This window comes from Varanus komodoensis, unplaced genomic scaffold, assembly GCF_004798865.1.
Source record: "Varanus komodoensis strain SLA01 unplaced genomic scaffold, ASM479886v1 scaffold15, whole genome shotgun sequence".
Lineage (NCBI taxonomy): Eukaryota > Metazoa > Chordata > Lepidosauria > Squamata > Varanidae > Varanus > Varanus komodoensis.
In genome coordinates, this window is record NW_025335440.1 from 1,303,394 (window position 1) to 1,330,729 (window position 27,336).

The 27,336-nt window shown below is 53.3% G+C and overlaps 1 protein-coding gene across 1 annotated transcript in view; it reads left to right on the forward strand.

Moving 5' to 3' along the window:
* COL16A1 (collagen type XVI alpha 1 chain) overlaps positions 1 to 27,336 on the forward strand; it is a 132,725-nt gene that overhangs the window by 21,365 nt on the left and 84,024 nt on the right. The window contains exons 3-9 of the mRNA XM_044424818.1: positions 5,181 to 5,255; positions 5,905 to 6,022; positions 19,228 to 19,351; positions 21,210 to 21,485; positions 23,736 to 23,816; positions 24,694 to 24,828; positions 27,030 to 27,080. Coding sequence (XP_044280753.1) covers positions 5,181 to 5,255; positions 5,905 to 6,022; positions 19,228 to 19,351; positions 21,210 to 21,485; positions 23,736 to 23,816; positions 24,694 to 24,828; positions 27,030 to 27,080 — 860 coding nt within the window. The remainder of the gene's footprint in view (positions 1 to 5,180; positions 5,256 to 5,904; positions 6,023 to 19,227; positions 19,352 to 21,209; positions 21,486 to 23,735; positions 23,817 to 24,693; positions 24,829 to 27,029; positions 27,081 to 27,336) is intronic.

Consider the following 27,336-nt stretch of genomic DNA (forward strand, 5'->3'; position numbering starts at 1 on the left):
GAGCTGGGTCCCGGCCTGGTCTTTGCCTCCCTAACCAACTCAGAGTTTCACCCTCCATGGATCTGGCTGGTTAAAAGGGGAAACATCATCTAAATGAATCAGCCTCACTCAAGAGAACTGGAGGGGGTGTGTGAGTTTGGCTGCTAGAAGAAGGAAGGATCATTCAGAAAGGAGGAACAAACAAGGCACTTGGAAAAGGCGATTTCAGTTCTTTTCGGCTCTGCTACAGTGTCCCATTGTGGCCTTGGGCGAGCTTCTTCAGAAACCATAGAAAATATTCTCCATTGCTTCTGGATTGCATTTGTCTGCCCCTGTTTTTAGCGGGGGCTGCGTGGGTCGGGAGATTCCTTCGTAACGCAGTGTTCTTGGTGCGTGATGCAACATACTTGCCTCTCTTGCACTGCATGTATTTTGGGTTGTCGTTCTTCCAGTATACCTTCGAACAAGTGCACCCATATTTGACCTGGGTAAGAGAGGGGTGCTGCCGCCTCATGGGTCTATGGATCAGAGTGGAGGACTTGCTTACTGGTTGCTCTGCAGATCTGCAGTATTCATTCTTCTGGAAAGGGTCCAACAGGCTTCCCTCTTTACTACTGTTAAACAGGTGCTGCTTTTTTCCTGAGCAGATTTGGTTACTACCTATTTTAATTGCTTTAATCCTCCTTTATTACTGCTTTTTATTATTGTTTTTCCATGTGATTTTTGATATATGCATTTGTTTTCTTATATGCCATTTGGGGTGCAATTTTTATTTAGAGAAACAGGATAGAAATCAACAATTAACTGCACAATAAAACATTAAGGGCACAAGGCTAGGTTTGTTTAGACAGTGAAAAGAAGTTATAAAAGTTCTAGAATTTATTTTCACCAGCTAAATGTGAGGAGGACTGTGCCCTGTTTCAGAAGAGACAAAATGGCTCCTGGCCGCTTTCTAAGATGCTTTCTCTCTAGGCCAGTTTCAGATCCGCTCGTGGAACGTTGATAATAATCAGGAGTGCAGGTGGAAAATATTTTTTGTCGCACTGTGTAATCCTGAGAGGGGTGGTCAGCAAATACACATGAGTATAGGAGTGCCATGTGATACATAAAAGTAGCACAGAGATCAGTGGGAAATTGCCTCCAAATGTTTTAAATGAATTACCCAGCTCATTCTGCCCAAGCCCTTCAGCAAGCCAAGTCTGAGTTCTCTTCCAAAATCCACATTTTCCTGAGCAGGAAAAATTTGTCTCAGGAAAAATGCCCTCCGACAATGTACAGACTGGGGGAAATCATGCACAGAGAAGCGCTGCAGCAGCGTAAAGTTCATGGGGGATGCATACGAATGCCTACAGGGGTGGGGAAAGTGCACCAAAATGTGTGACTTCTCAAGTGAATTAAGATAATAATAAATAGCAGATGCCTGTGCAAACAGGACAGGAAGACTGCCGCAGAAAGGCCGTCCAGCTCGCCAGGACTGAGCCTGGAAGCTCTGTCCATTCCTGGAACGGTGCTGGGTCCAGGTTTCAGAGAGGCCCGCCAGCCACACAGGTTCAGTGGGTTCATCTCCTCCACCCTGCAGTCGCCCACTTTTGCTCCTGCTGGGAGAGGAGAGGTGGGGAGTGTGAGCAAACAGATGTGGGTGCACCGCCAAAAACCCTCCTCTTTGCTCACCCCATTGCTTTCTGGTGTTCTTCCTTGGCGCCTGCGTGGGAGTCCATATGCAGCACTAAGAGAAGAAGCCAAAGGGTGAGGAGGATGCCAGTGGTCAGCCGTGGGCCTCTGCTGAGACATGGGCCAGGGCAGATGCCCAGCTGTGCTGACCCCAAACCCCACCCCCCATCAGAAGGCCCCTTCGTTCTCTTCCCCGATGAAATCCAGGAGGGCATGCCCCACACCCAGCAAGGATAAGCTGTTTTGCTCCTTCATGGGTGGTGAAAAATGCAGAGCAGCCTTTGCTGAGGCCCAAAAACATTCTGGGACAAGCCCCTCACCACCAGAGATGGCGCCATTGCTTCCTACTTATGCGTAGAATCTGTATGGGAATTTCAGTCTTCCATTGGTTTGGGCCATGCGGAACTCTCTCTGGACTTTCTTTGCTTTGGCCCTCCCTGTCCACTTCCTCCTTTTCTGCATTCTTTTTTTGCTCTTCCCTGAACTTTTTTCACAGCTTCTCTGTGAATCTTGCTTTAGGTGACAGCTGGAGATAATGCCGAAATGTGGGGAGCCAAGGCCCCCCCCCCCTTGGCATTTGGCCAGTCTTGATTCTCATTCATTCTGCCTCGATCATTTATTTAAAGCACTCCTATAAACTGCTTTTCTGTGGAAGCATTCAATGCGCCAAATGGCTTCCCCTGAAGGGCCTCAGATGTTTTGCCTCAGGAAGAACGGCCACCCCTGGCCAGTTTAAGGTAGGCCAAATGGCGGTGGCAGCAACATCGATCTAGAACGTTCCGCCATGTTCCCCTTTCACTGCCTAGGCGGCAGTCCAGATGACTTCCCCAAGGCCATCTTACGGCAGCCCAGCGCTTCTCTTGGGGTGTTTTTTAAGGGGGCTGGCAGCCAGGAGAGAAGCAGATGTCACATTCTGGATGTCCGGAAGGGCCCTCGGAAGCCGTCTGCCAGGAGCAGAGATGGCCCTTCCCAAAACGCGGCAGCAAACAGTGACTGCACCTGCTCCATGCTGGCAACGCGTCGCTCGACGCTCCAGGGATGAGGCCCTTTGTCAGGGAGTGTGTGTGAATGCTTCTGATCTTAGAGCAGCCCTGCCCCACCAGGTACTCTCCAGCTTCCATCATCCCCAGCCAGTGGCCATGCTGGCTGGGAATGATAGGAGCTGCAGCCAATGCCCTGGTCGGTTTGCAAGCATCTCTCTGCCTCTGGCATCCCCATCTTCTACAGCAGTACTGGTTTTACAGCTAGGCTGGAGGGGCCCCTGCCAGGAGCCCCTGACCCCACAGGGCCCACCGATGAGAGTTCCCTGGACTTGCTGCCCCCTTCCTCTGCCTCTGTGGCCCAGCCAGAAACGGGGCTCCCTGTCACGGGGCGGAAGTCAGCACTGGTGCAAAAGTGGGGGCATTGAGGGTGTTGCACCCAAAGGCTCTAAGAGCCCTGGAGGTTCCATTTCAAGCCTTTCCCATCCTCTTTTCTAATAATAGCTATGCATTCACTGCACCCCCTTCCTGGCAGCAGCACTGCTGTGAACTCAGACAAGACACTTCTGGCAGCCACGCTTTCCAGCCGTTGGCCTAAAATGTATGAGTTTTCATCCTGCTGTGACATTTGGAAGGGAGGAGGTGGTGAAGAGGCTGCACAGAGTGGGGTAGCAAGACTGTGGGAGAGGGACTGAGAGGGGACAGGTTATCCCTTCCCCAGCGCCCCCAAATTGCAAGCTTCTTGGATCAGGAGAGCCGACCGAGGGAAGAAAGCAACGCCACGTCAGTTTTGTGTTGCAGTTTCCTGTCTCTCTTCCAAGAATGGCGGAAGAGGATTAGTGAAAAACTGCATAGAATTACTCAGAGCTGAAGTGTGATGATAGTCTGCTAAATCTTTACCCGGCCTACTTTGGGATCTGTGCCCTAAGCCTGGATTTCTATGGCATGCTGTATTCTAAGAAGGATCTTGGGAGTCTTTTCCTCTAAAGAGCAGGATAATTCCTACTATCTATGCATAAATAGCTAGGTTTGCAAATCTGCCTGTCCTGTGTTCTCCCAGATTTTAATCTTAAATCTCAGCTTCTTCTCCCAAATAACTGTCAAGAAGGGTGGTCAGTGCTTATCAAAAGCCAACAAATGGAATTCTTACCCATCTGCACAATTCATAAGCAACATGGACGGGTAGAGCCATCCTGGCATGGAGGGGGCCATGCCGTGGCTGCCCCCCCACCCCCACTGAAATGATTAAAGATGAGGGGCCTGGTTTGAGTATGCAGGGATTTGAACTCAGATCTTTATGAACCAAGCACTCAGCACTGCGCACTTGAGTTGAAGCATCTGTCCATTTCAGTTTGTGCCATATTTCTTTCAATTTTGTACAGAGAACTTTTTGAATTTGGGTAAATACTTATCAAACACCAAACTGAAAGGGAAATCTCAGTCATTCCTACTTAATCGGCATTCACACTCTCACACAGAATTCCCAAGATTTGTGTGTGTGTATCCATTCTTTTCAGTGTCAGGAAAAACCTTTCTATTTTTCCACTATTTTAATAATAGATTTTAACTTTGGATTTTAATATATTAACTGTCAGATGCTGTGGGGTTAGTTTTATTTTCCTCATTTATTGTCAGCCGTCCTGAGACGTTTGTAGGGGACAGGCTAGAAGATCCTTTAATAAGACCAATCAAGAATCAATCGATCTGTGAGGGGGGAGGCAAGGATTTCTAGCAGGGAATTTTGGCTGCTGCTCCCACCCAACCTGCATCTCATGAGAAGGGCAGGCATGAGCCTGCTTTGCATCAGGGCCTGCGACCCACCATTCCCGGCCCTGCCCTCCGGAATTGTGGGACTACCCAGCCAGTATGTCCAGGCTGGCTGTGACGGGGGTGATGGCTGACGACCACACGCAGTGGGCCCCATGCCCGTTCTCCCACCTGATCGAGCCTTGAAAAAAGAAGGCAAAAACTAGGAAAGCACAGGAAGGACTCACATGGGTTTCCTAGTAACCCTCTTGTGGCTTGTCTCCCACCAGCTGCAAACCAGGAATAGTTGCCACAGGCTTTGCATGCTTACCTGGGAGTAGTTAGCACTGAAGTCAGTGGGCCTGCTTCTGAGTAGACCTTAGGGTGGCATTGGTGGACTTTGACCCTGGAGGTTCACAAGTTCATTGTGAGTAAAACAGCATGCACTCTTATGTGGCAGTAATAATAAAATAAAATAAAATAAAAAATGGCAATATACTGTAGCAAAGAATTTCTTGACCTCTCAGCAAGGATGGCTTGGAAGGCTTGGAAAAATGGCTCATCCTTCTCTCTCTTTGTCTGTTGCAATCTAAGGGGGGTAACTGGACAGGGACCTGGCCAGGAGAGAGTCCCTGGGCTATGGGGCAGGATACGAAGAAAACAAATTGGAGTGGCGTTCTCCTCGTAAAGCAAAAATAAAGCACAAGCCTCCCCTCCACATTTTTTAAAGAAGAAAGGTATATATTTACCTTTCTAATAACTTCAAATCCCAGGCACTGAGTAACGCTGCCTTTCTTCTCACAGGGGAGAAGTGCCCACAGATGCTGAAGGAAGGCCTCCGGCTGGAGCAGAGCAGTGACAAACATGTAAATATAACAGGTGAGCGAGTGCTGTCTGTCCTTCAGGATCCGTCTCCTGGCCAGCCACTTCCCACTTCTTTTCTGCCCCAGCCCACAGCGCTTCACAGGGATCAGAGGGAGACTTGCCGCGGCCCCTTCCTGCCTGATGCAGCACCCTGGATCTAACATGAAAGGGGTCACTGCTGCCTGTCAGCACGTCTCTGTCCTGCAAAACGTGGGGACAGCAAGCAAGGCGAAGTCCAGCCATGGAGTGCCGCTCGAGTGCTAGTCTGGCGCCCAGGAGTTCTGGGTTCTAGTTCCGCTCAGCCTTGAAGCTCACTGTGTACCTTTGGGCCAGACATCCGCTCTCAGCCTATCCTACCTCACAGGGCGGTGGCTAGGATGAAGTGGAGAGCGGGGGAACTTTGTCAGCTGCCTTGGGTTCCTTGCAAGAGAAAAGAACAAGGGATGTAAATATAATGTGGGGGTGGTCATGCTGCTGAAATAATAAGATGATGGTGGTTATGATGGCGGTGCTGCTGGTAGTGGTGATAAATGCTAACAGTCCATGTAATGCGAAAACAAGAACTCAGCAACTTAGTAGACATAGAGGTGGCTGCTCTGGGAGGCCACACCTGTTCATGCAGGACTTGCCTGAGGGCTGACTTCAGTGCTCGCTTTCCTTGCAGGGTTCAATCTAATTAAAAGGTTTGCTCTCCTGAAGACCTCGGCCGTTAAGAAGATCCGCAATCCCAAAGGCCCAATGATTTTGCGGCTGGGCGCAATCCCCTTGGTCCGGCCCACAGAGTGAGTACCCCTTTTCCGCACCTCCCGATGGCATGTGGCTGAAGTTGTGCATGCACCTTCCTTCTGCAGGTGGTGTCTTTGTGCTGCGTCGGTCTTTAGCCCAGGTGTGAATCGAGGCATTCCTGTTAGACGATATCCACAGGACGCTTCTCTGAGAACAGCCACTGGCCATATCCATACTTCTCAGGGTTTTAATAAACCAGCCTGTTGCCCCGGAATCCCTGAGAACCGTAGTCCCGTGGAGAAGGGGGACATCTCTCAGAGGGAATTCCCAGGATTCTTTGGGGCATGGCAGTACAGCTAAAGCGTTCAAACAGACAACAACAAAATGCAAGTTTGTGGGACAGACATGCCTTCGGTGTGAGGAAACCATTCCTCTTATGGGTTTTTCCTACCCATAAATGTGAAAAGGTCACTAATTCTTCTATTACAGGTTGAAAACAAAGGCACATGTGTTTGCGTGTGTGCATGTGAGGGAGCCTTCCTCCTGGGCCATACTCTGGGTCCACAGTGGAGTTTGGGCTGCGATGCTTCCATCCAGCTCTGGCCTGCCAGCTGCGGTGCCGGCGTAACATGGAAGCCACATTCAGCCTCAGAACTCATTGAGAAGCGGTGGGCCGGTGGCTCCGCGTCTCCCAGACAAGTCTAAAAGATAACAGGATGGGATGAGGTGGGAGAACTGCGCAAGGCTCCCTGAACTCCTTGGTGGAAAACAGGGAGGCGCATGGCACCGATAAACCGGTGCATCGCGTTTGGACACCCAGAGCAGCTCTGCCTTGGGCAGATGGAGGGGATCACCTCGAGTAGAGCTGGAAGGAGCAGCAAGGCATTGGAGGACAGGCTTCCCCCAAGGCTTTGCACCAGGTGTCCTGGCCGGCACCCCTTAAGCTGGCTGGCTGCATTCAGGTGTGGTGCAGGAGAGCATCCTGTTACCTGCCCAGTGAAAGGTTGGTTTTCTGGTCCAGTCAGTCGATGTACATGGGATGGGCACCTTGTTCTTCCCTTTAGGCAGCCCAGTGCCTCAGACTGGCGAAGCAGGATGTTTCTTGGTTGGGTACCTGGTTGGTACTGATCTCATGAAGAAGCAGCCCCGCATGGCAGGCCTGTGAGAGCTTCAGCCACAGACCAAAGTCTGGAAAGATGCCTCAATCCTAGAAAGTGCACCACAGCACCAGGAGCAGCAGCTTTGGGTGCCTTCCAGAGCCCTTATGCAATTGCTGCTCTGTGCGAGTTTTCCTTTTTCCACTGAAACTTGGCGTACAGCCTGGCGGGTCTAGACTTGCCGACCAAAACAACTTCAGCTGTTTACTCATCAGGCCTTTGCTTCCATCAGGGCCCAGTAGCAAAGCCGAAAAGGTGGCTCAGAAAGCGATTGCCCTCTTCACCTGCTTCTGCCTGCGGGACAGTCTTTTAACTCCCACAGCAGGAATGGCAACTGGGGGAGACCCGGGGCATTTCTGTCCCCTGGACCTTGCCCCCTCTGTAGGCACTTAAAATAACACAAAATTAATAATGTTTATATGGCGTGTGTAACAGTTGAAGGGCACCTAAAGGGGCAAAGTTACCTTGACTGTAAACTAAGTTTGACCCTCCACATCCATGGCAGACATTTGGAAAAACCTATTTTAAATGTTTGTGGTCTGCACATTGCCACCTCTGATCTACAAGGAAAGGTGCTGGGTTCGGGGTTCCCAAGTCCCGGGAATCCGTGTCATACTGCCATGCCTGGGGAGCTCAGAGCACGTTTTCCTCCATCCCCTGCATCCAAATGGCTTGTCCAGCTCCCTGTTCTGAAGCTGTGGCATAGAAGAATTGCAGCTGCTTGGATTCTTCTGATGCTGAGGATCCAAGGCAAATATTTCTGTATATTTACCAAAGCTTTGCTCACCCAAACACCTGGAGCTCGGCCCTTGGGGGGAGGTGTTCTGCCACATGTGATCCAGCTACTGGAAACAGCTGCTGAATGGCCAGATGGTCACTGTGGGTCTCCTTTTGAGGTTCTCCTCATTGTCTCTGTGGCACCTTCTGCCCCCACTTTCGGCCAGCCTTTTGTGATTATATTCTTTGAGGGAAATTGCAACAGCCTAGCTGGGGGGCAGCTGGTCAGTGCCAGCTCTGGGGTGCTGGGTGCCCTCGGATGGGCAAGGCTCATGGCAGGAGCCCACCCCCCACCATAATTGCTGCTCCGTCTTCTCCATGGCATGACTTCCTTGTCTCCCAGAGTGAGAGGCGGGTGAGCAAGCAGTGGAGAAGAAACGGGGCAACTCAGAGAGTGTCCCATTGAGAAGGGCCCTGTGGCTGATCCTTGACCCTGAGGCTTCCTGGTCATAGGAACCACTCAGCTGGGGATGACTCAGAGGGTCAGGAGGAAAAAGGGGCATCGGGGGCTGCTCTTGAAGGTGACTTTGACCTCGTGGCTGTTTGCTTTGGGAAAGGCTGCCTGGGCTTTGGTTTCCGACATGTGACCCGATGGCGAGAGGCCTGTGAAGAGCACCTAATTTTTTTGGTGGGACAAGTAGCGCTGGTGGCCGAGAGTGAGTGGTGGACCAGAATCATGGGAACTGCCTTTGCGAATACCAACTCAGACTGTTTGTTCATCTCATTTTGCTTTCCCCAGCATGGGGCCCTCCAGATGTTTTCCGCTCTGTTTCCCGGTATTCCCAGCCTCTGTGGCCACTGATCGGCTTGCTCAGCTTCTCTGAGCCCCCTTGTTCCCATTTCAGGCTGTAGGTGGCTTCTCTTGCTGTTGATTGGTAAAAGTGTACATTTTGGTGCATTTTCTGAGGGCACACACTTGTTGAATAGGATTGGATCTGAAGTGAGACCAGTAAGGGATTTCAAATGAGATAGTGGAGAGACCGAATCCTCTGGTCAGTGCCAAAATGCCTCCCTCACGTCCCTTGGGAGTTTCTGTTCGTTCTTTTTCATGGACAGCTTGGAAGCAGTTTCTTCAATGGATGGATGGGTCCTTAGCTGTTGGGAATAGGTGTGTTTGTTTAACCACTTGGCTGGCTGCAGGGAGTCTGTTTTGCTCGCCTTCTGTTTTGCTGGGGTGATTCATGAGCCAGGCATGACCCCAAAAAGCAGAGGAGCGAAGAGAAGACGGATGACCTGGAGTGAGTCTTGAAGAAAATGAGAAATGGGACCCATTTGCATCCGGTGCAGCAGCTATGCCAGAAAAGTGTTTGTTCAGGGCTTGTTCCTGAACAGAGCAGGGGAGGCTATGAAGGAGGCTGCGGGGGGGGGGGGGGCCCCCCCCCCCCACACTGCGACTAACGAGGAAACCATCTGAGCAGGGACGGCCTGTGCAAAGCATCCTCGCCCTCGCCCTCGCCCGGCCCGCCTCTTGTTGCGGCCTGTGAGGCCCTTATCAGAAGCTGCTCTTGTCACGGCCGGCACAGGGAAAGCACACCGTGGGATCTTGCAAGCCGGGGAAGCTGCTGGCGGGGGCAGAACTAGGCGAGCCGAGTGCGGTGCTGGCTCGTGCGGGGGAAACGCAGGGGAGGGAACTCATCTCTGCTGCTAGCCCAGCATGGGGCTGGACGTGCCACACGCCCCGTGGCCCTTTCTTTGCCGTCCTGGGCAACAACGCACGCGGTGGTTTCTCCAACCCTGCTGGGTAGTGCCTGGAGGCCGCGGTGGCAGCCGCCACGAGGATCACCAGGGTCAGTCAGGAAAGCCCCTTTCGCCTTGGACCGCGGCAGTTTTGCTGACGATCACCCAGGCCCCCTGCAGTGACTCACGCAGCCTGCGCCCGGGAAGTGGTTCTCATGCCAACTGCATGCTTTTAGAGCATACACAGAGTGCTTTATAGATTCTGAGTCTCACGGGCCCAGCAGCTGGGCAGTTGATGACAGAAGTGTGGTGGACACAGTCAGAAGGAGGCGAGGGGTCTGCAGAGGGGGCTCAGTACAAAGGCACTGGACTGCAGGAGATCCTCATAAAGATCGCTGAGGCGCAGGGATCACTGTGGGTCTTGGCATGCAAGTGAGGGGGGCTGCAATGCTGTCAGCCTGGCTGCCTCGTCAGTTCTTACTGCTCAGCAAAGCAAGAGCCCTGGCTGCTTCTTGGGGAAGCCATCAGGTCCCACTTCTCAAAGCAAGAGCAAATGCTTGGAATTTTGGGGTGCTTCCCGAGAAAGGCGGGCAGGCATTTTATGACACAAGGGCACATAAGCAACCCTTTTCTGCCAGGATCTATCTGAATTTTCCCAACAATAGGATCTTGTGGCGGTCAGTGTGCAGCCTGCCCTCTGCTAAAAAAGGGAAGGGAATAGAACAGGCCAACCCAAGCCTAGGCCAGCCATGCAGAGGGGCCAGAGAGCTGCTTGACTGCTCCTGTGGTTGTCAGCACACCTAAACACCCACAGCTTCTGCACTGGGCCCCTGGCTGGAGATGTGAGGATTCCCCCCCCCCGCCCCATTCCTCTGTGGCGCTCCTGTTTTCCTCTGCCTTGGCTCCCGCTGCTTCCACGCACTGGTTTAACTAGGAAAGAGAAGGCCTAAACTGAATACCAGAAATTGGGAGCATGTGCCGGTCTGCCTACTTTTGGTGCGTTGCCATCTTTTCCCACCTCCGTGTTCTTGATGCTCTCATGCAGCAGGAGGCTGCCGCAGGGGGAACAGCCGTCCTGGAATGCTTGCCTCTGCGATTGCGTTAAGGCCCCTTTTGTGGGATGTTTCGCCGGCTTCATGCATCAGTGGTTAGGAAACAACACAAGTGGATCTTAATATGACCATGTGTTTTATCACAGCAAGTTTACTGGCATTCATCTGGAGCATTTTTACTCTGCCCTTCCCTTACGAAAGGCTTCCAGAGCCATTTACCCCTCTAAGTGTGACAGTCCAAAGCACATTCCCCCACCCCAAAGGCGGGGAGGGAATTTGGAGCAGGGAGGGGAAAAGCACACCTGAGTGCCAGGTTTTGGTGGCCAAGATCACGCAGCTGTTCTTCCTGGCAGGGAGGGCCAGGCAGGCTCTGCATGGCTGCTCCTCCGCAGCTGATACAAGGGACCATGCTGGTCTCCGCCGCGCTGCAGTGCTCCCTTTGGGAGCATGACCGCATCGAAGGCAGGCAGGATGGACCCTTGGCTGAGGGCCATCTCCAGGCCAGGCCCGGCCCGGCCCCTGGACTTGCTCCTTCTTGCCATCAGGCTGCTTGCCAGCTGCCTCCCGTTCTGGGCTGGATGGCTGTGGCGGCAAGAAGAAGCCGTGCGGTCGACACCACCGGTGACTGCTGCGCTGACTCTGCGCCCCTCAAGCACGCGGGTGAGTGGTGGCGAGGAGAAGGCGTTGGTGCAGGGGACGGACAGGTGGACTCGCCCAGGAGGGAGGCCCGTGGGTCTTGCCAAGGGAGCTCGCCACGTGCAGGTGCGGGTGGGCTCCTCGTGCCCCCTTGCCCCAGCGGCCGGCGGCTGGATGGCTGCCCTTCAGCTCTGTGGGCCAGGGGCCATGTCCTGTGGGAGGGTCACCGCTGAAGCACGGACCACGTGATCTGCACGCAGAGAGTCTCAGGTTTGTCCCCTGGATCTCCAGCCAGACTGTGAAAGAACGAAGCCCAAGGAGCTACTGCTGTGCAATACAGACCTAGATGGACAACTGGCTGGACTCCATCTACGGCAGCCTCTGACGTTCTGTCATTTTCAGCAGATTCCCTGGTGGGGTCTATCAGCAAGCATGCATTTGATTATATCAGCTGGATCTCTTTTAGTACTTTCTCCATTCACGTGTGCACGGTGATGACAGGTGTGTGGGTGGAAGGCACAAAAGAACTGAATGTTGTAACTTGTGCTCACAGGGCACCCTGCATAAAATTAGGAGATTAAAAGCAGAACAATGGAAAACTCCTGGTATGCTGGTTCCACTTGGAAAACAAGAGCTGGTGATTCAGGACTCCAGAATCCATGAGCAAAACGCAGCAAAATGGAAATACTCTCCCCTGGGCAGGAGGCCACATTCGTGGCTGTTGGGCTGCGTCCTGCTTGCTGGACCATAAAAGCCACTGGCCCACAGAGGAGGTTTGTCTCATAAAGCCCAAAGTGCCCCAATTCTGATCTCCGCTGGCATCCGAGGAGCTGCTCGTCACAGACAGCCTCTCCGTAAAGCCCCTTTTCGTCAGCTTGCTGCCTCCGGGATGTGTTGGGGCTGCAAGTGCCCATAATACCCAGCCAGCATGGATGCAGCCCATCAGCCATACTGGCCAGGAAAATTAATGGGAGTTGTAGTTCCAACACATCTGGCGACTGGGGAAGTCTGATTGTTATGGAGGGGGAAGTGTGTCGCAAAAAGGACTTGGAGTAAATAACTGGTGGAAATTGAGTCCTGGATGGGACATCTGCTGATCAGCAATGTTGAAATCAAGGAAGTGTTCCACAAATGAAATTGATCCCAGCTTACCTTGGCTTCCAAATCTCTCAATACTGCCTATGCTGGGTGTATTTTTAACATTCAGAGAAGCAAACACAGATGTTTGGGGCTGCTGTTGCTACTGGAACAAAAATGCTGGACCTGCTTTTCAATTCTGTGTCTGCGGTGACTTCATATTAATCTTTTCAAAATATTATTTGTGTTTTTAAGGATGGGGGAGAAGACACTTCTAAATAGTTTAGGAAACAATTCTTGTGTGCTTAGACACAAAGTCATCCTGCAGCTCCCAGCATGCCCCAGGCAGCGTGGCAGGCTGAGGGATGCTGGGAGCTGTAGAGTGTTTTCAGTACAAACATGCATAGGATCACATCCTTGCACTGCAGCATCCGCTTCCTCTCCTCTGGATATCGGCAGAGGGTGCTTTCCTGGCATCCTGCGTTTTGGCAAGGTTGGCCTCCTGAGCAGGCTTGTCTCGTATTTCTATTCAGCCTTCCTGCCAGCGCTTTTGGGGTGTGTGGGGGCAGCAGGGAGGGGGGAACATCTGAAAGGAAGGCTTGCAATTAATAAACACAGCCCAGAAGAGAGCAGAGACTGAGAGAAGAGGAGGACATGTGAACTGTGCACCGTGGGCCCTGCGTAGACTATTCTGGGGGGAAGAGAGCCAGTCTGCCAGCAGCTCCTAGGAGCCAGTCCTCTCACCTGGGGTCCCTCCAGGAGAATTTCACCAGGTCTCTAGGGCCCTTCTCATTCCCTGTCAGCTGAGGGGAAGATGCGGGAAGGGCAGAGAGAGGCAGTACACAGAAGTGGTGCCCGAATTATGGGAAAGCCTCCCAAGAGAGACCTGCCTCGTCTCTCCTTCGCTTGCTTGAAGTGGGTCCTTCGGATGGCTGTGCTCAGGTAAAATACGCCCATATTTTAAATAAGAGCTACTAGGGCCAGGCAGGGAAAAGGTGGGAGTTATAAGGCCTTTGCTCCCTAAACCTGCACAGAACTGGGCCCCAAAGGGTGGGCTGGTGCTGCAATTCCTCCTTGCAATGTTGGAGCACACCTTCAACCTGGGACCGGCGGAAATGAAGGTCCCAGGGCCCCTGGGTGCTGCCTAGGAGCCAATGGATGGCTCCCTGAATGTGTCTTCTTACCACTGTGGCCATTCTTCTTTATATGCTGAATTATAGTGTACCTTATCTTTCTTACTATTGTGTCTGCTGCCTTGAGTTTGCCTTCGGCATAGAATATAATGCCCAGTTGGATGAGGGGGGCACATCTCTCTCTCTCTCATACACACACACGCACATACACAGAGCGCGCAAGCGAGCTGCTGTATACCAGGCCAGACCAGGCACCCATCCAGCCCCATTCCTGACACTCCCTGGCAGCCACCCTCCAGGATTTCCGGCAGAGTCTTTCCTAACCTATCCTGGAGGCAAAGCGGCAGCTCGGCCAAGGGGCCCCGGCCCTCCGCCTGCAGCCCAGTGGAGGCCGCCACAGGAGGGGAGCAGCCAAAGGGCAGTGGGCCCCAAGTCCCTGTCAGGTGAGGGAGGCTCAGTGCTTCCCTTTCGCCAGGTGTGCAGCCACTGGCGGTGCTGAGCCAGAACTGTCCTCCCGCCCGCTGCCGGCTCGTTCAGAGGTGGCCTTTGTAGCGGCATTCCCTCAAGGGGTGGGACTTCTATCATCAGACGCAGCGAGTCTCATCTCCTAAAGTCCTCTTTTCCTGGCACCACGCACACCCCGCCAGCTGCCGTCTGTTTCCGAATGTAATGTCATGGGGGAGCGGTCCTGGAAGGGGGAGCTGGCTTCTGCCAGCCCCCCCCCCCAGAATGCCCGGGGTTGTGGCTTTACCCGTGCATGCTGGGAAATGGAAGATGAGCCCCCTCGCCGCTGGCGCCTGCTCCTGCTGCCCCGTAGCTGCGTGAGGCAAACGGTTCACCATCTCTGCCCCCAGTATTCTCACCACTGACGCATCCTGAAATTCTGCTCAAGATGCTTGACCCAGAAGGGGCTGTGTGTATGTGTGTGTGTGTGAGAACCAGAAATGGACTCTGGCTTAGCACAATGTGGGAGCAGCCTTGCTCGAGGCGTTTATCCTTTGCCTTTTGAACTATCCCAGCCTTTGTGACGCAGTCCCCCAACCAATATTGTGATGCAGTTCCTCTGCACATAGAAATGCATTCAGAGACGGTACCCGCAAAATGCACAGCTCTGTGGAAACTACGTCAGTGCATTTCATTAGCCTTGCCCCAGCGACCCATGCACTGGCGACCTCTCGCTGGGATGACTGCAACGGGCCCTGTGTGGGGCTGCCTTGGAAGTGGTGCACGCGTTACAGCCGATACAGAACAGGGCAGCGGGGCTGCGTATGAGGACGGACTGCAGAGAGGACACCATCCCGTCCTCCGCCAGCTGCACTGCCTCTGGGCTCCAGGCCAGGCCAATTCAAAGAGTCGCCTTTGACATATAAAGGCCTAAGCGGCTTGGGACCAGGCCCCCAAGGGAGCCCCTCTCTCAGTATCTTCCTGCCCACCCACTTAGATCCTCCTCGGATCCCCTGCCCCAATCCCCCCCCCCCGCCAGTGCGATCGAGGGGAAAGGGCGGGAATTTCGGCAGGAACGATGGGACTCAGTCCCCAGGGACACATAGCTTGCAACCCTCTTTTTACTTCTAGACACGGGGTGAAAGTGATTTTGTTCAAACAAGCTTTTGGTTAATTTAATTTATTTAATGCATAATTTTATATCTTGTTATGGATTATTTAATTCTTGGTTTGTTAATTTAGGGATTGCATTTATCATGTTGTGTGGTGTGTACATTTTTTTCATGGGATGGTTTTATCTATTGTTTTATCTATTTTATCTGTTTTAATTATTTTATCCACTGTATTGTATGCTGTTTTTAGCATTTGTAAGCTACCCAGAGAACCTTCAGGTTAGGGGGCAGCACAGAAGTGCAATGAAATGGATGGATGGATAGATAGATCTAACTGCATCTGTCAGACCATAATCCATTGTGCATATCCTCGGACAGATGGGTGCAAAGTGCATATGGAGGACCATGCGGATGTTTCCAAATAAACTGAAAAGTGATGCAGAAACAGGACAAGACGGACTTAAGGCAGGGGCCTGGGGATGGGAACTTGGAATGGGCAGATAGGTCATTCCTGAATAGAGATTCCAGGCAGGAAATGATAGCGGACTTTATTCATCCATTTTCCCCATCAGAGTTTGGATTGATCAGGAATGGCCATATGTCCGACTTTGCAGAGGGCAGTCCTCTGCCTGGAAGCATCCTCTGGTCTAGCTGAGGACTATTCCTTCAGCTTGCCTATTCCTGCCCTTAAATGCTATTGGAAGGGAGAGCTGGGCTGCAGAAGGGACAGCCTGTCTATCATCTTTTCCCACTAGGCCGAGAGGGGCTATACGTGTATCTAAAGTATAATTGCTATTTCTGCATGTTCCCCCCCAACCCGCTGCCCCAGACTCACACCTTATGTTACATAGAAACATAGAAACAGAGCGAGCCCGAAGGGGCCTCCCGGGCCATCTAGTCTGACCCCCGGCTCCAGTCGGCTCTGCTCGCGACACGCCCACCACGTGCACGTCCAGCCTATGTTGTCCTAATGTTGCTGATGCGGTTCTTTTCCTGTCTTTCCCCAGCTAAGTTACACGCATGCTGCATTCCAAGCTGGGTGCTGGGCCACCCCTCCGTTTTCCAGGCCCTGTTCTCCCACTTTCTCTCTCCGCACTTCTGTGGGAATGGCACTTCTGAGGTGTGTGCTACTCACGTCAGGGGAGCTGAGTTGCGCTTGACGACCTTAAGCTTTTGCTGCCTGCTACATGACCAAGCCTCTTTCCTAGGAGTGAGTGCTAGCCGGCATTTCCATATGATGCCAATACTGATATTAATTATATACACATGAGACACCTTCTGGATGGTTTATGTGTTCCTCTGAAAATATAAAGCATATAAACAGATGGGAGGCAATCTTATTTATTTATTTGTATATTTATTTATTTGCCACCCAACTATTACAACAGGAATCTCTAGGTGGCTTACAGCAAGTAAAATTACAAATATTTAAACAATAAAACCAATCATATATAAAACAACAACGATTTAACAATTGCCATTTTAAATTGTATCAAATGAGGGGGATAACCATATACAACAAGACATAAGAAGCAATTTTAAATGAGTTATTAAAATACCTGGAGAAGAGGAATGTTTCCATCTGGCACCAGAAAGAGAGTGGTGTTGGCACCAGGCAATTTCTCTGGGGAGCCTGCTTCTTAAATGGGGGGCAGCCACCAAGAAGGCCCTTCTTCCATTTTCTATTCCTCTCACCTCCTTGAGGGATGGCTCTTTCAGAAGGGCCTCCTGCCTAGATTTGAATGGGTGGGTAGGTACAATTAGGGGAAGGCAGTCCTTCGGGTAGCCAGATCCTAAACTGTTTAAGGCTTTGTATTTTAAAACAAGCACTTTAAATTGGGCCTAGTCTTCAACTGGCAACCAATGTAATGTATATAGAATTAGTGTTATGTGGGCCCACAAATTGGCACCTGGTTTTGGACCAGCTAAATTCTCTGGAACAGCTTCAAAAGCAGCTCCATGTAAAGCCCATTACAGTAATTTAATCTGAATGTTACTAGCACATGAGTACCTGTGGTCAGGCTCTGTCTGTCCAGGTAGGGGCAAAACTGATCCATTATACATCCTGCGTTGGCAGCAAGTACCATGAGCATCTCTTCCTTGCAAGGCTGGGGGCGGCTGCCGCCTCTTGTCAAGTGTGTGTCGGATGGCAAGCCCAGGTTTCTTTTTGCGTAAGGTGTACGGCTGTCCTTTGTGGGAGAGAAAAAAAATCTGCTTGGGACCCCTCCCGTGTCGCTACTAAGAAAGGAGTTAATGGGCTGGTGGAAGGCATTTATTGTAGGTCAAACAAATTAGAGAGTATTTGCTTGAATAGTCATCTGTCTTAAAATATATGAATCGGTTAAATATAAATAAATTGGTATGTTGCCCATGGGTCCCTTTTTCAGATGCTGAGGAAAATGAAAACTAATTTTTAATTTAATAAATAAAAGCTACCACTTAACGAGAAGGAAAGGCTGACATAAATCTTTTCTGTTTCATTTCTTAACACAGCAGAACCAAAATAGTTGGGGGGAAAATAAACAAGTGTGACTTTCATTCTCAACCTTGCCAATTAAAAGGACCTCACAGGATAAATTCAACCTGTCATTGATTAATCCATCTTAACCTTTTTATTAGCATTTCTGTCTAACCTGTGTCTGCTGAGATGAGCCTCTACATTCATTTCACAACTTCTTCTCAGCATCTTGGATTCATCTCTTTGCAAATGAGAACAAAATTTGCTCTGCTTCACACGTAGGAAGGACGGTTAAAACCAAAAGGGGTGGTGAGGCGCTCCAGAGGGAACTCTCCAGGTGGGGAGAAGGGCCATCAGTGTGGCCGTTTCTACACAAGCAGGTGTGGAGTCCTGCCGGTGGGGGCAGAGCATCCCAGGATCAAGCATATGCGGCAGGATCTGAGCTGGCAGTGGCCAGGCAAGCCAGGGGCCTGGGGCAGAGGGAAGAACCTCAATGAAGATGTCAGGCCAGTGTGCCGATGCTGCGAAAAAGGCCAGCTCCACGCTAGGCATAGTTAGGAATGGAATAGAAAACAGATCTACCCAGATCTTACTCCCCGCATACAAATTCTTGGTACTTAGAATATTGTGTCCAGTTCTTGTCACCTTAAACCTTTTTATGTTATTGGTTGGGAAAAGTGCAGAGGAGGGCAAAGAGAGTGATCAGGGGCTGGAGCGCCTCTCCCACGAGGAACGGCCATGATGATTGAGACTGTTCAGGGCAGGAAAAAGGTGAGGGGAGATGGGATAGAGGTGTAGAGAGGGAGAACTTTTTTCTCCCTCTCCCATAACACTCAAACCCGGGGTCAACCCATGAAGCTGACTGGTGGGAGGTTTCGGACAGATCAAAGGAAGTCCTTCTTCACACAGCGCAGCCAAACTGTGGAATTGGCTGCCATGCGAGGTGATGATGGCCACCAATCTGGATGGCCTGAAAAGGGGATTGGACAGGTTCGTGGGGAACAAGGCTATCTGTGGCCATGTGCGTCCTCCTTTTCCAGGGGTGGCCTGCCTGCATACACCAGTTTCTGAGAAGCAGGGAAGGAGGTCTTGCACCTGAGGTCTCGCTTGAGGTGACTCAATGGGCATGGCAGGAATTGAGGCACAGAGGTCCTCCCCAGCTCATTCCTTTCCAGGAAGAGTGACCCCATTTGATGTCAGTGGTCCACCTGGATACCGCTCAAGGCCAAAGAGGAGCACCTCGGTCAGCAGTCCTAGCATTTGGCCAGGCTTGTGCAGAGGAGCATTATGTTGAGTACACGTCTTCACACGTGCAGTTGTTTCCCAGGTGTGCTCACCTGGATTGCCCAGAGCCTGCCTGCCTCTGGATGTGCCCCATGAACAGAAATAGCATCTGCCCCAGCAGTTCCGGTGCTTGTACTCACACTCGAGCTCAGGTGCAAACGGTGTCTTTGCATTTGGGAAGCACACGTACGGGGTGTGTGCACATGCAGGGGTTCATGATATGGAGACTCCCCAAACGGTCTGGCACACTTGCGTCATGGTTCCCAGTTAAAAGATCTCAGGTTGGACTGCTGGGAAGGAGATCCCTGAGACTGTGGCAAAGCAGGCTGTACCAGGCAGCCTTAACTGTGTCCCTCACGGGGACGTAGGTGCTGAGCTCCTCCGCAGGCAACCTCGTGGTGTCTCCGCCCCTCTGTCCACTCGCTCATCTCCCTCCCCTTCTCTTTATTCCCAGACAGCTGCTCCCCCTGGGCTTGCCAGATGAATTCACGTTGGTGATCACCCTACTCTTGAAGAAGCAGACCACCAAAGAGAACTGGTACCTCTTCCAGGTTACCGACCGTCAGGCTTACCCGCAGGTACATGCCCCGGCCCTTGAGGGCTCTTCCTCTGCTTTCATGCACCTGTGCTTTCCACTGAGGTCGACTTTGGCCAGCTACCTGTCTTCCTCCTTTCACCTCCAACTCCAGCCTTACCTGGTTAGCACTGCTTAACAAGCCATGTGATCTGTACCTTGCCTTTTCTTAAAGGCTAATGGTGCCAGCGAGCCTCTCGGAGGTCAGAGGTTTCGGGAATAAAGTCGCCTTCCAATGCAGGGTGGGTGGTATGGTGTGCACATGCTCCAGTGTGCCCCTGGACATCTCTGTTGCTGCCCCCAAGGTGCTGGACCCCTCCCATTTAGAAAGGGGGTTCTTACGTAGAGCTCTGATTGCCCCGAAGCGGAATGAGGGGCTGCAGCCATGACAAACATGGCCATGAAGCCAGTGGGTGTCTGCAGGCAGGTGCTTCCCCTCTAGTATGCCCAGCCAAGAAAGAAAAGGACAGAAAAAAAATGAGTATCAGAAAGATTTTTTTTTAAGTGGAGGGATGAGTTCCTGGCAGAGGGTGCATGAGAAAAAGATGTAATTTCATCTTTTTAGCAGTGAAGAGCTGGTTGTGTCTCCACTGATGCTGCTTGGGGCGGCGGGGAGGACCGGAAGCCATGGCGATGACGCCACCCTCCGGCTTCAGAACCAGACCTCACAGACGACCTGGCTGGTCCCGCAGTGTGCTTCCCCATGGATAGTGCCCCAGGGGCTGTGCTGGGCTGGGCCAAGCCCTTTCAGAACGCATCCGCCAGCCTCTGCAGGCGCCCTCTCATATGCAACCCAGGCCTGCAAAGCGAGCCGAGCCAGGAGGGGCTGCAGGATGCAAGAAAGGTGCCGTCAATGGGTGCACCTGGCGCCTTTCTTGGAGACCCGCCGTCTTCCCCACCTGCACCGTTGCCAGCGCCCCCTGTGCTCGGGGAAAGGGTGCTGCTTGCGCAGCATGTGGGGCTTGATTCCTGGCAAGCACCCCACAAACCCTGGGCAGCGGAGCCCAGGGAATCCGAGGGACGCGCAGGCCGAAGCAGCTCCTGCGCCCACCCCTAGGCCGAGCCCTCCAGTCTGATGCCCTTGCGTGGCCGGGGCAGGGCGGCCAGGGGCTGGAGGAGGCGGCTCGGCCACAGGTGGCCTGCCTGGGGCTGACTTCAGGCGAGTGCAGAACACTGCCCCAGTGCTGCTGTTGAAGGACTACTCCAGCGCCAGTCTAGCCAGCCTTTGGGGCGAGGTGGTCTCGTCCTTTGCTCCAGGGAGCCGGATGCCTCAGGCTAGTCCTGCGATCCCAGATGTTCCAGGAGCTTCCTCGAAGGATGACTCTTGAACCATCACATCTCCTGCAACATTTGGCTGAGGAAAAGAGCCGGGCCACCCCTGTGCCCTGGAGAACAGCTGGATGGAACAGGTGCGGCCTTCTGCTGGCACGAGCACAAAAGCAACTGGGGTGGGGAGAACTCAGCAGCTTTGGGGAGCGGGGTGTTCGTGTTGAGCTGTTGCTATACAGTCAGAACAAAGGCCACACCCCTAGAAAATAGGATAGAATTCACCCCTTTGTTCCCCTCAGTGTGATAACAGCCTTTTAATATGTCTTTTTTAACAAAGTTGGATGCGAGAAGAACTGCCCGCGCATCGTAGCTTGCGATGTAAGTGGGATTCGGTGCTCGGTCTTGGTAGAATCTCACCGTTCCATCTGGGCAAAGAACAAGGGCTCCTCTCACCTGCTGCTGCAAGCCAGGCCTCTCTCTGCTAATGGCACTGCCTGTGCCCGCCACCTCTCCACTTCCCCTCATGCCTTTGCTCTCTGCCTCTCTTTCTAGAATCCTCTTTTAGTCAGCGCCGTCTCCTTTCGCCCCTTCAGCTCTCCCTGATGATCAACAGCAAAGAGCGGAGCCTGGAGTTCCGGGCCAAGGGCCAGGACGAGGAGTTTGTTGGCGCAGTTTTCACGGGCAAGGGGATCTCCTCCCTTTTTGACCTGAAGTGGCACAAGATGACCCTCAGCGTCCAAAGGCAGGTGGTCTCGGTGCACATCGACTGCAGCTACATCTCATCCAAGCCGGTGCAGCCCCGCCAGTGGCTGCTCAGTGAAGGCAACGCGTTCATCGGACTGGACGCCACGCAGGGCACCCCTGTCTCGGTGAGCTGCGGTGGGGCTTCCTGGTAGGGTGCCCCGTGGCCTCTTTCAGAGAGGACGGTCCTCTCTGAGAAGTGCTGCCAGAGGAAGCACCTGGGTCTTCTGTCGGAAGTGCTGTCGTGCTGTTCCATTTTGCGGACAAGCACCCTAGGGATGGCGCAGGCCATCTGAGGCTCGTCTCCCGCCGTGGCTGGTGCTGAGGAAGCATCTGCTCCAGAACAGGCATTCCGGCCCGGCTGGCTCTCCAGGAGCTGCACAGGCTGCTTCCCTGGCCAGCAGGCTCTCCAAATGGTGCCTGGCCAGAGAGCCCTGGAGACACCACCTTGCTCCAGCAGCGCCTTGGTGGAGAGCTAGTGGCAGGACCCTCCTGAGGCCCTGCTGGAGCAGGCCAAGGCAGGGGGAGGGCAGAATTGACTGCCCCTTCTGCTCCGCCACTTGAAGCGAGCCACCGAGCATGGCTGGTGAGCTGCATTCGTCCTGGTGGGTCATCGAGGTGCCCCGTGTCTTACCTGATGGAGGACAGTCCTTCATCTCTACAGTTCTCTGTCTGACAGTGTCCTTGATTTGAAGGGCTGCCAGGACCAGGCTTGGTCTGAAGAGAAAGAACCACCTGAAGGCAGAGCCGCAGTGCCTTGGAGTTGCCCAGCCGCAGCAGCGCCTGCTCAGCAGACTGGTGCTCCAGGGCAGTCTCCCAGGCAGCCGTGTTCTTGCTACAGTTCTTGTTATGCATTGATGCCTACGCATTAAGCGCATGCACATGTTAAGCTAGCCCTTCCCTCTTTTCTGGGCAATGCATTTCCTTCATTTGGGCAATATTTACGTGGCTGTAAGCTGCGTTCCCCTGATTTTGGAGCTGGTCGTGATGGAACTGCTGGTTGTGATGGGCCACAAAAGGACTAGGGAAATGGCTGGACGTGTCACCCGGGGGGTTGGGGGTCCCAGGCGAAAGATCAAGAGGTCAGAAAGTGGCGTCAGAGCACTGCCTGGCAGTGCATGGGCGGGTGGAGCGCAGGGAAGGGTCTGGCTGGCTTGCTGCACACGCTTATTCAGCAGGCCCAGCCAATGGGGGACAAAGCCAAGAAAAGGCCCATCAGACTGTTGTTGTCCCGAAGCATGAGGCTTCTGGAGCCGAGAGAGTGATATCATGGAGCGTAGCCTCAGGATCCAGTGGGCCTGCCAATTCTTAAAAGACAGCCTCTCATTCTGGGACTAGAGTTTGGCCTGGCTGTGAGGGATGCGATCAGAAACATGATGGCCAAGAAAATAGTGAAACTGGGATTGGCGTGTTTTTCCTCCATTTTGGAGGAGGATTTCCCCCTCCAAAATGTTTCTACTGGGAATTGTAGTGGAAATTTGGGGAAGCACTGGTGGAGGACAAGCTTTAGCACAGTGCGTTCTTTTTCAGAATTTTTTTTCTTTTCAGTAGAACTTTTAAAGTAATAGAGCTATGGAGTCTTTGCAATCTGAGACTGAAGGTGCCAAGATTTAGAAACAAAGAAACATAGAAACAGAGCGAGTAGGAAGGGACCTCCCAGGCCATCTAGTCTGACCCCCGGCTCCAGCCTGCTCTGCTCACAACACACCCACCATGTGGACGTCCAGCCTATCCTTGAACACCCGCACCGATGGGGCCTCAACCACCTCCCGTGGAAGCCCATTCCACACCCTCGGGGTCCCAACCGTCAGGAAGTGCTTCCTGGCATCCAAATGGAACCTTGGCTCCCTGAGCTTCGCTCTGTTGGAGCGCGTCCTGCCTTCCTCTGCAGGGGAGAACAGGTCTCTACCCACCTCCGTGTGACACCCCCTCACATACCTGTATGTCGCCAACAGATCCCCTCTGAGTCTCCTCTTCGCCAGGCTGAAGACACCCAGTTCCCTCAGTCTCGCCTCATACCCCATTCCCTGCAAACCGGCCACCAACCTTGTGGCCCTACGCTGCACTGACTCCAACCTGGCTATATCCTTCCTGTAATGAGGGGCCCAAAACTGAGCACAGTGCTTCCATTTAAAAATGCTGCTCTGCAATCTCCTGAGTCAGAACCACAAAACCTGAGCCAAGGGCCAAATCTTAAGACGTGGCTGGAAACCGGATATCGGATATCTGGTGGAATAGGGAGAACGGGGCAGGTCCTCCTATTTGCTCGGGCGATTGGCTCAGTTTCTGCCAGGACCCGAAGAGCCTGGGATCCGCCTCTCCGTGCCTGCAGGGGGGCCTCTTCCGCTCTACCCTTTACCCGGCTTGTTTGTTCGCAGTTTGACATCCAGCAGCTGCACATTTACTGTGACCCGGCCGTGGCGATGCACGAGGGATGCTGCGAGATCTCCGACAGTGGGGTGAGCGATACCGGGGGCGTGCGGTGCCTCGCAAGTGCTATTGATACCTGTGTTTCTCATCTTGCTGTTGCATCACTGGGACACTTACCCTCAAAAGCAAATACACGGCCTTTCCAGAGTCAAAATGAGCCTTGTCTCTGAGCTACCCTTTGATTTGTTTCTGCAATTGTGTATCAGGTCCCCCATCCAAAACTGCAGGCAGCAGGAAACATGGGCGGTGTTTTGAATCACTGTTGTGCTTTGCATGCTCGTTAAAAGTCCACATTTGTGGGGGGGGGGGTCTAAAGATGTGACGGAGTAGCACTGGCTTGAATCTGTGACTATGTGCTTTTTTGCTCTGGAAGCAAAAGATCGTATGCATGCATGCATGCATGTATTTAGAGCATGTTTACTGTGCTCCTCTGCCAAAAAGTCTAATTGCAGCTAAATCGTAAATGAAGGCAGCCCCCCACCCCCACCCCCACCCGGCCATCCACAGGCTTTCAAGTGAAAAGGATGGGGCACTCAAGGAAGAGGGGAGGGGGAGGGGGAGGGGAAGAGCAGAGGTGGTGGAAGGCACAGTGCAGCCTGCGGGAGCGGTTGCTGGAGGCAGACGCTGAGGAGCAGGGACCTTCCCAAGGCGGTCTCCGAGGGTGGTGGGATGGCCCCAAGCCCCCCTCCGCTCCTTCAGTGCAGACTGACGGGCAACCCCAGATGTACCCTGTCCACACATCACTCAGCAGACTCTCCCCTTTTACAGACCCCCGAGGCAGGCAGCCCAGAAGGGGTGGCGCCCTGGCCCCAAGTCCTTCGCAACGAGCCCAGGACATCTCAGTTCTGCAGCACTTCACGGTGTTGACTCACCCACATTCCTTCCATTCTTTCTGCATTTGGACAGTGTTTTCCCGAAGCCTCTAAAACCCGCCGGGATGTGGAAGTCATGCAAAGCAATGACCTGATAGAGATCAACCCCCAGACGGAAGGCAAGGTCTACACACGCTGCTTCTGCCTGGAGGAGACTCAGAGCAAGCAGGTAAGAGGCACAGGAATCAGCCCTGGCTCAAATCTGACCTCTGCCACAGATGCGCTAGCTGGCCTGAGGCGAGTTGTGCACCACCTCGCGCCCACCTGCAAATAGGAAACACTGGCCTACCTTTCAGGGTCATCGAAAGGGAAACGCTTGCCAGTGCCACGTAAAAGCTTGTGGGTTGTGGTTCCCAAACTTTTGGGACATCCAATTCACTGAAATCGGACTAGAGACTGGGGAGAGCTTTGTCCCATTTGGATTGCACTGTTGGCTTATCTGTGTTCACGCTTTTGACAACTAAAATTCCAGCATCCTTCACATCTTGCATTTCGACAAATGCTGCAATGGAGTTTCCAAAATGCTTATGGAAAGGTACATATTAGGTGAAACATCAGTCGATGTTCCACCTGGCTTGCTTCATTCTCAAGCACCCTCATTCTTACCTATTCTGGTGAGGGGCCTGGAAGAAGCAATCTCTGGCCCCAATCCACACCCATGCAGTGCTACAGCTCTTTCCCCCACACTGTGCAACTTCGCCAGCTTTGGCCAGCCTCACCTTCCTGGCCAACGTTGAAGTGGCCCCCACTTTCAACAGGTGTGCTGCCACATCATTTCTGAGTCAGGGCAGCCCTCCGAGTGCGGGCCTCCGAAACGTCTTGCATTCATCCTGGATCCCACTCCGCTCAGAGGACAACATCAGCCACCAATTAAAGCGCGTGTGGCCAAACCTACCCTGCCCACCAAAGCCGGTTCGACTAGCCGTCGCAACGCTGCTTCGGCAAGAGGCAACGCTCGGCGTGTGGGCGAGCTTCTGGTGGGGCTGAGGAATATCGCCCAACTGCTGAGGGACATTGTCAAGTTGGGTTGTTGGTGCCAGGTCCCGTGACTTTACTTCCGGAGGCTTGCTACTTCCCGCCAGGACATCAGCCCCAACGTGCATGACCCATAGGGAGACGGAGGAGAAGCCGTGCCCCTCCCGGAGCACCAATGATCTCCAACAGCACCAGGGAAGGAGCAGTAGCAGTGGTGGGGCACATGCCCCATCAGGAGTGCTGTGGCTGATACGAGCATCTGCACATGAAAGCCGAAGAGGTCCCACGCCTGTCCGCACAGCAGCGAAGGAGCCGCCCACAGGTCCCTCCGGCGGGACAGAGGGGCGCTGGCACTGCTGGCGTCCACAGGGGCCCTGCCTCTGATTCCAGCAGCTGCTTTGCACAGGCATAATCCACAGTGGAGGAAGCCGAGATTTAGCGTGGCGCCTCCGACGGAAGCCTCGGTGGATGTTCCGCCAGCTCTGCCGTTGGGGAATGGTTGGGGCAAGCGTCAGGCAGGGCAGCATCCTGAGGCTGATGCAAAGTGGAGTCTGTCTCAGGAACGAAGACTGGCGAGGCGCCTTGTCAGGGTGAAAAATGCATGTGCCTCTCAGACACGGGGGCATTCCCCCCTCTGTGGCTCAGAGGCGACTGTCGCCAGGAGTGTCCCTCTCCAGCACCGCTGGCGGGGGCTGACATGGAGTCAGGCAAGGCGAGTTCTGGTCCCCACTCCACCAGGGAGCTCACTGGGGACTTTGGGCCCGTCACAGATTCTCGGCCTATCCTACCTCGCAGGGCTGTTGCTGCGAGGACAGGGGGAAAGCCGCATTGCCCATCTGTTTCTGGCTCAGTTTTGATCCCCCTTCTGGACAGATGGGATTCGCTGGGGAACACTGGGGCTGGATGCAGTGGGACCCCTCAGGAATGCATGCTCAGGCAAGAGCGACTTCATGAGGAATGGGCTGAGGTCACCAAGCAAAAACCTTCCTCTTCCTCTTCCAGCTCAGGACCCCATTCTTGTCAGTGAGGGCAAACCCACAACTGGGTCCAAAGGAGATTCTCCTCCTTCCTGAAATCTCACCTGCTCTGCCCCTCAAGCTCTGGGCAAGGGCCCTTCCCGTGGGGCCAACGTGGGGGAGGCCATCAGCTGCGAGCATCGTCTGCAGCTGAGAGTGAGGCTGTTGTCCAGATGGCCAAGGCTGCCAGGACGGCCTGCAGCTGGAGGAGCAAGCAGGGTGCCTGGCAGCCGGCCCCACGGCCCCCTTTGTGGGTGGGGAGGAAGTCCCAGCTCTCTGTCCCTAAGCACTGCTGCCTGCATGGGGCGGGGGCGAGGGGCCACCTGGCCATGGGCTGGCCCAGGGTGATGCTGCGTCTTCTCTGCTGTCTTCCTAGGAGGAGCTGAGGGGCTCGGGGAAGGCTGCTGTGAAAGGTGATCAAGGAGAGAAGGTGAGCCACCCAGTGGAGCTTTTATGTTGTGTATTTTGTGGGGACTGGGACCTTCAAACCACCTAGGTAAGAAAACTGGTGTAGCACAGCAGCCACGACGCTCCTGTGAACCAGTTCGGAAGTCCGCTGGATCTCCCCTTTCCTTGAACCCTCCGGGTGGCCCCTGGCAAGGTGTTCTCCCTCCCAGTCCCCATTGGTCATATGGGGAAGAGAATGCCGGCCTACCTCATAGGGAGGGTGCTTGTAAGGTAAGACT